Source organism: Saccopteryx bilineata, chromosome 4 (assembly GCF_036850765.1).
Source record: "Saccopteryx bilineata isolate mSacBil1 chromosome 4, mSacBil1_pri_phased_curated, whole genome shotgun sequence".
Taxonomy (NCBI): Eukaryota; Metazoa; Chordata; class Mammalia; order Chiroptera; family Emballonuridae; genus Saccopteryx; species Saccopteryx bilineata.
Window position 1 is genome coordinate 146,643,169 of NC_089493.1, and position 8,469 is coordinate 146,651,637.

General features: G+C 39.7%; 1 protein-coding gene across 1 annotated transcript in view; it reads right to left on the minus strand.

Annotated features, from left to right (window-relative positions):
- The window catches only part of NME8 (NME/NM23 family member 8), a 54,032-nt gene extending 46,010 nt beyond the window's left edge, over window positions 1-8,022 (minus strand). The window contains exons 1-5 of the mRNA XM_066276740.1: window positions 7,990-8,022; window positions 7,857-7,914; window positions 7,575-7,681; window positions 5,091-5,162; window positions 472-588 (exon numbers count right to left, since the gene is read on the minus strand). Of these exons, the coding sequence (XP_066132837.1) occupies window positions 472-588; window positions 5,091-5,162; window positions 7,575-7,681; window positions 7,857-7,914; window positions 7,990-8,022 (387 nt within the window). The remainder of the gene's footprint in view (window positions 1-471; window positions 589-5,090; window positions 5,163-7,574; window positions 7,682-7,856; window positions 7,915-7,989) is intronic.
- Window positions 8,023-8,469: the final 447 nt, after the last annotated feature.

Sequence of the window (8,469 nt, forward strand, 5' to 3'; positions counted from 1 at the left end):
ACTTCACACACACAGGATCTTATTCTAAATATTCTATTAACATTTACTTTTTTATTGTTCTATCTTGGCTTCTTTCCATATCAACCATATACAGCTAACACACACTAAATAATGCCCTGCTATGGATTTGTATAATATATGATATGGATTACAGATATTTTATGTAATCTGTTTACTGTCATTAGCATTTAGGTAATTTCTAATTTTTTAATAACAGATTATATTGCAATAACATTCCTTTCTATATTTGTTTCATTGTCTTCTTAGAGAAAACTATCGGGAATGGAATTGCTCAAAGAATGCATGTGTTTTTTTTAAGGACTTTGATTCATTTTGCCAAAATACTTCCCAGAAACTTTGCAACATTTAAATTGCTAGATAGTTATACAATTATGAAAATGTTTTAGAAAAACAACAAAAAAGAGGTAATACTTTTTTTTAAACAAAATAGTCAGTAGTCCAATGTATTACCTGAGGACGAACCATTTCACCAGCTGCAATTTTCTTCTCCTCATTGATCAAGTTAATAATTTTTCGATTAATAAGTGGTACATTTGCACCTTCAACCTTTGCAATAATTTTGCCATTCTATAAAAAAAAGAAAGCATAAGGAAAACTTTCATTTTTCAGGGCAAGTCAAAAATTTACACTAAAACTAAACTAAGTAAATCCATCCTGATCCACACCTCCACCAATTATTTCTTAGCCAGTGTAATTAACTATTTTAAAATAAAAGATCAGTGATGTAAAAGTATTCCTTAATTTGGTAAATCCAGCTCTTTGAGTTCCACCTCCAGTCTGTCTGTCCTCCTACAACCAAAGACAGGCCATTCCTGCATAACATTTCTACAGTTCTGTGTTTCTTAACTATATCACTTGACATTTTATCACTTTTGCCTGTATTTTAGCACATATTTACTAAATACCTGTTTACGAGCATTGTTCCAAGCATGATGGTATAGAATTATAGTCTGCCTTATTATTACCTGACCTAGTAATAACTGACCTGGTTAAATTACAATAATGATGATGAAGGGCCCTGGCTGGTTGGCTCAGTGGTAGAGCGTTGGCCTGGCATGCAGGAGTCCCGGGTTCGATTCCTGGCCAGGGCACACAGGAGAAGTGCCCATCTGCTTCTCCACCCCTCCCCCTCTCCTTCCTCTCTGTCTCTCTCTTCCCCTCCCACAGCCAAGGCTCCATTGGAGCAGAGATGGCCCGGGTACTGGGGATGGCTCCATGGCCTCTGCCTCAGGCGCTGGAGTGGCTCTGGTCTCAACAGAGCAACGCCCTGGATGGGCAGAGCATCGCCCCCTGGTGGGTGTGCTGGGTGGATCCTGGTAGGGCACATGCGGGAGTCTGTCTGACTGCTTCCCCGTTTCCAGCTTCAGAAACACACACACACACACACACACACACACACACACAAATGATGATGAAGATGATGATGATGCTGCAAAAGAACAACCGTGACAGATACCATCAAAAGAGGAACAAAGAACTGGGAGTATCTATAAGAACTGGATCCTGATTAAGTTGATCAATAACTGAAAGTGATTCTTGGTTTAAAGCAGGGGTCGAGAACCTATGGCTCACAAGCTAGATGTGGCTCTTTTGATGGCTGCATCTGGCTCGCAGACAAATCTTTATTAAAAAAATAATATTAAAAATATAAAACATTCTCATGTATTACAATCTATTCATTTCCTACCACTCATGTTCATGGCTGTGGGTGGCTGGAGCCAATCACAGCTGTCCTCTGGGACAACACTAAATTTTTATTGGATAATGCGTAACGTACATGGGCCATTGTATGGCTCTCACGGAATTACATTTTAAAATATGTGGCGTTCATGGCTCTCTCAGCCAAAATGTTCCCGACTCCTGCACTAAAAGGAACTTTCCAACAGTTCTGTGAGCTTTCTAATGTCCCTTGAAAAAGCCATTTCTGATTAAGTTTGCTGGGATGAATTTGTTGTCAGCTAAGAATGCTGACCTTTGGGACCATTGTGGGAATATTTGAATAAACCAACAATGGGCTTGGCAGTGGTTGGTGTTTACTGATTGAGAGTCTTAGGATTACAGATATAGAGCATGAGTGATAACAATGTGAGGCATAAGTGCAGGAGTGATTGGATGAGGAGCAATGGAAGAAAAGTTCACTGAAAGTGAGGTGGTCAGTAATTGAGAATGCAGGATGTTGGGTGGTCGTCAGTGTGGATACTGAAGTCCAGGGGGATGGCAGGATGTGGATGTGAAAGGAAGACTGTAGGCCACAGGCTACAGTCTAAAAGCTGAAGGCCAGCAAATAGCAGGCACAGGTGGAGGAGTAGTCAAGTAGAGCAGACCTCCAAAAAACAAGGAAAATAAAGTTCTTGTAGTAGAAAGTAAAGAAAAACATCAGTTCTACTCCTGGCCTCAGGAAGCAATCTGGGAAAACAGCACTTCTGGGCAGCAGAGAAAATGTACTGAGTAAGGAGCCAGGCAAAAGAAAAGTCAAGAAAATGTAACAAATGCTCAGAGCCAAAGGTAAAGCTCTTAGAGGTCTGACAATTGCATCAAGCCCAGATGTCACACAGTGAAAGGATTTGAGAAGTGGGTGAAACTGAAGAAATAGGTCAGGAAAAAAATTCTGAGCATTAGAAGCATGGTGTATGCCTGGCTAGGAGGAGACATGAACTTATACTTTGGGCATTGATTGCAGCAAAAGAACATTGACTGGATGTTCCATTCAAAGAGGGTTGGTATGGGTCTGTAGATCAGACCTGACCAGCGTGGCAGGGTAATGGTCATCCTAGAGCTCCAGACTCTACATGGTGGCCCAGTCTTTCTTAGTCCTGTACTGCTAACTGCTGCTGCTGCTGCTGCTGGAGTCTCCTCATTGTCCCATCAGCTAAGGCCATTTCTGCTTCATGCAGTTATTCATTCTGGTTCCCTAAACTACCTCCAGGCCAGGGGTCAGCAAACTATGACCCAACACAGAGCCAGTTATTTTGACAAAACTGAAAATATTTAGTATCTAGTATCTAGCTTTTTACGGAAAAAGCTGGCTACCCTTCATCTAAATCAGTGGTCCCCAACTCCCGGGCCACGGACCGGTACCGGTCCCGTGGGCCATTTGGTACCGGTCCGCAGAGAAAGAATAAATAAATTACATTGTTTCCGTTTTATTTATATTTAAGTCTGAACGATGTTTTATTTTTAAAAAATGACCAGATTCCCTCTGTTACATCCGTCTAAGACTCACTCTTGATGCTTGTCTCAGTCATGTGATACATTTATCTGTCCCACCCTAAAGGCCGGTCCGTGAAAATATTTTCTGACATTAAACTGGACCATAGCCCAAAAAAGATTGGGGACCACTGATCTAAATCATCAAATCCTACATATCCAGATCTACAGTGCAATTTTTAATTTAATTAACTCAGTAATTCAGTTTCTTCAAATAGTTATATGAGTATTATTTAACAGAAAGAAAACGTTATATCCAAGAAGTGTTTATATTTTTTGTTCTTTCTGTTTTATTTTGCTTTGTTTTTGTTTTGTTTTGTTTTGTTTTGAGAGAGAGGCAGGGAGAGACAGAAACATCTAACTGTCCCTGTATGTGCCCTGACCAGCGAGTGAAACCAGCAACCTCCATGCTGGGATGAAGCCCCAACCAACCAAGCTATCCAGTCAGGGTTTTATTTATTGATTGATTTTAGAGAGACAAAGAAAGGAAGGGAGAGAGATGGGAGAGGGAAGGAGAGCATTCATTTGTTGTTCTGTTCAGTCGTACATTCTTTGGTTGCTTCTCGTGTGTGCCCCGACCAGGGATTGAACCCTCAACCTTGTTGTTTGGGAGAATGTTCTTAACTAATGGAGCTAACTGGTCATGGCATACCCAAGAAGTGTTTTTAAATCATTATTTTTAATCCCAAAATTGACAACTGCAGTACTCAGCAGCAGAGGAATGCTCTACGCCTTCTTGGGAGCCTGTCCTTATTATCCCAGTTCTCTAGCTCAAAGCAGCTGTGCTGTGTGTTACACAAGTCAGCACCTAACTGTGTACTCTCCTTTAAGAAAATAGCACTTATTGTGGTTTCCTGATTATTACATATATGTGTTCATCACAGAATACTTAGAAATTATAGAAAAGTTCAAAGAAGGAAACTGAAATTATGCATCATCCCCCTCCCATACATAGAAAACTATTGATGTTTTGGTGAATACGCTTTCTGTCTTCATTTCATTCATTTGGAAATACAGAGATAAAAGTGATATATATTACACAATAGTGATCATATGAGTATGTCCTTGGAGTGGTATACAGGAATATTCACAACTAATTCTCTCCTCCTGGATAACTAAGAACTTTCATCTTTTTCATTTGTAATTCATCATACAAATCTCTGATTATTTCCTTAAGAATGGTAAATATATCTTGTTTTTATCTTGTTTTTATTTCCCCAATCAGTTCAGTGTATGGTAGCCTAATCTCTCAATCCATGATTAGCTTCTAGAGGTCAGGTTATAAAATATATTAACAGATAAGCCAGGATAAAGTATATATATATATATATATATATATATATATATATACACACACACACACACACACACACACACACACACACACACGGGGTCCTCAGGTTATGATTATCTTGAAATATGATGTTTAGAGTTTACGACACTCACTCCCATAAAAACTTCAAAAAAATTGAGACATGAGTGCTTCAGCTTACGCCATTAGCGTTGTATGAATGGACTACGTGGGCAAATCAGTTTGCACAGGATGGAAGAATGCACAGTAACCTTTTTCTGTGGCTTAGTTATGTTTTTATGTTCTAGAATATAATTTTACAACTGTGTTAGAATAGGTAAGTGACATAGGCTAGGATGTGTTTCGACTTACCCCTAAATCCGGGTTACGTCACTGTCGTAGGAACAACACAGTTCTGTACGAACGGAACTGTGTCGTAACCCGAGGACCCACTGTATATACAATTAGTGTAATCAAAAAAGAGTTCCCTGGCAATTTTGCAGTGCTACTTGCTCTTTAACTGTAAATTGGAATCTGATAATACACTTGGGACAAGAAATATGATACTTACAACACTAAAAAGAAAAACAGGTTCACATTTATCTCTAAATGGCTGTAAAATCACAATGCTGTTGGCTTCTGCCTGGAAAAAATATATGAATGTTTTACAGAATAAGGAAACAATCTCCAAGTCATTAGATACACTATGTAGAAAAAACTTATACACATATAACTTTTATTTTTATATTTACTCAACATTCTTTTAATACATTACAGTTATTTTAAGATCAAATTAAAAGCCCTGGCAAGGAAGGCCTCCACCATTTCACTTCAACCTGACTTCTGGCTTTCACCTTTACGGCACCCTCCCCGCCCAAGAAGAATGAAAGGGGCTGAAAGAAACTAACCTATAACATTAAAGAAAAGAGGTTAGAGATTAGATGTAAGAGGAATTAGGTCTCATCAATACAATGTTTATATCATAATAAAGAACTGACAAGTAAAGCATTTAATAATATAAAAGAACTACAATAAACACTTACTGAATTTTTATGTGTATAGGTACAATGTTAATTCAAGTCTGCAAGTCTCGTAAAAGGGTACATAACAAAAAAATATTGTACTTAACATTCAATTTAGGGTGGTTTTAATAGGTCATTAATTTCACAGGTTTTAATTTTGGATTGAAATTTACAAGTTCAGAAAGACTTCTTCCTTGGCTAACTGCAGAAAGCAAAATATCCAGCAGAGGGCGCCCTCCATAACTCACAATGGAGGTTTGGAAACTACGAATTAATTTTCTTCACCATTTATGAGAAGGTCATATCACAAAAACAGCATCAATCTATGTGAATATACATTTTTTTGTTAAATTAAATGGATGCTGGTATTACAAATAAGACATATTTTAGAAAGACTACTAGCACTTCCCAGTGGGATAGACATAGTCATGGAATTGATGCCTCCTGTAGTAGGAGGAACTAAAGCTCAGGCCTGTATCCTCTCACAGCCCTGAGCCGTGCTGAGATAGGAGCCTAACAACATATATGATCTAATTTTTCTTTCATGTCCACTCCACAGCCTCCATCACCATCCTCACCCCACATATAACCCAGGTTTGTTTCTAATCAGAATCAACAAACAAGAAAAGATGTAATGACTCTACCATCTGGAAACACAGCATCAAGTTACACATCTTATAGGACTTCTCGCCTTGCTTTCTTCTGCTCAAGTTCCCTTCCAGTTAGCCTGACAGGTGAGCAAGAAGGCCTTCCTGTTGTTGCCCTCTCCCCATTGATCCCAATGTCCTTTCAGACATTGGAGTTTCACCATGGTCCCTAACCTATGAACTTAAACTCCAACCACACCAGACAGCTTCCAAGATTCATAAGAATTCTCTGATGATGCTTTATTGTCTGTGATCCATCTGACAGCTGTGAGATCCTTCTAATACTGTCTTTTAACTTCTTATACCAACTTATTATCTATTGCATGTGGCAATCCCTTTTAGACCCCATTCTCTGTCCTCTCAAATCAAGTTTTCCTCTCTGCCAAGGATCAAATTTAGAATTACAGTCCAGCCCCATTCAAGTGGTTCTGACTCTTCAAAGTAAAGCAGGTTGTTACGAATACTTCCTTTTAAAACACTATAAAGGCCCTTATTTCAGAAGGCAATGTCAACCACTAGACCCTATCTCATTTTTTGTTGTTGTTGGTTCTTTAGTTTTTTTCGTTACCTACTACTGTCTTAAAGAGAAAAAATAAAAAAGTCATTAATAATGTAATATGGATAAAATGAATAATCAATACAATGAGGTCTAATTAGTTTGGTGCTGTAACACTTTCATTCTTTGTCACATTTGCATAGCAAATAAGTGGGGGAAATCACTACCACTGAAAAATTGGTACCTGGTAAGTAAGTGCTAAGAGCCCTCCCACAGCTATCCAGTGAACAGCACCTGCAGCCCTTATTCTAAGAGACACACTACATATGGTCAGTTGAAAAGATATCCATTTTTTATACTTTCCTAATCTTCACAACTATGGTCAATAACCTCAATGTGATAAGAATGGGATAAAAATCACATCTGTCCTAAGATTAGGTAGAACTAAACTGTTGGGAAAACAGCTGTGTTTGGTTTGCTCACTTGTACTTTGCCTGATGAGCGCATGAGCACGTGGCAGCACCACGTGTGTACAGTCTATGTAAGGCTATGGGTGCTTGTGCTCAGGATGGATTGTGGGTTGCCTGCCCACCACTGTGAGGGGTCATTTTGCTGTTTGTTTGCCTGAGAAGCAGTTTTCCCTGCCTGTGTGCTGTACTCTGTTGCAAGACTCGATTAAACGGGAATGGCCCAACACTTTCTGGCTCTGCAATTTCTCTACCATCTGCCCAAATCCAGTGTGAACTGGCCTGCTCTCAACCACCAGCATTACATAAACATACAGTAAAACTACCAAGTAAACATTCCATTTTGAAGAGTTGACAGGTTGTTTAACACTTAACACTTAAGGTAACAAGAAAACAATGGTTTAATGGAAATTAAATCCTTACTACAGCAAAATGCAGAATTTCATCTTCATTCAGCTCATTTTTCAATTTTCGGAATAAAGCTTGCATTGCTTTGCAAGGTCCACACCAGGCTTGGTAAACATCAATAACTAAGAGGTGATATTCATGAAAGAACAGTCAGTTTATCCCAGTGTGGGGACAGGGACAAGGGCAAAGACACAGCAGGGCTTTATGCTAGAAGTAGGGAGTCTGTGTTTCATGCCCGGTGCTATGAGAGACCCTGGGCCCAACTCGGGGTGACTGGACAGTGGACAGCCCTGGTACCTGTTAGGCCTTTATTCTGTATCATCTCATCCCAGAGGCTTTGATTGTTGATAATGGCCTGCAAAAGGGAAGGCGCTGTAAAAGGTCTTCAAGGGCCAGTGCCCCAGGTAAAGAATCGATTCATCATGCTCACCTGTAGCTGAATTTCTCGCTTTTTGCCTGCCATTTATCCACTATCACATGAAAAGGGTAAGAAAAATAGAAAACATTTCAGAGAAAGTTAAATAATGTTATGCATACGCATTCAAGAAGTATGTACCCTAGAAATCTCCCTCTGTGCTGGCTCATGCACCTCTCCTTCCTAGAGAGAGGCCTCAGCGTCCCTGAAGGGCTTCACCCGGCTCTCTGCTAAATGCTCAGTACAGCGGCCAAACGGATTCCTCTCCCAAGAACCCTGAAGCAAAGTAAGAATGTTAGGACTTACAGTTTCTTAAAATTAATTGTTTGTTTTCCCGGAGCATTAGGAGTGTTCTTTCTTTTCATTCGCGCACGCTGTGAACACACACAGATCTTTCCGGGGTCCCTCTAGAGGAGCCCGGATTTTAGAGCAAGGCCACTAGCTGCGTGAGCACAATGTAAACGTCCCACGCGTGTGAACTCGGGGAACCCAGCG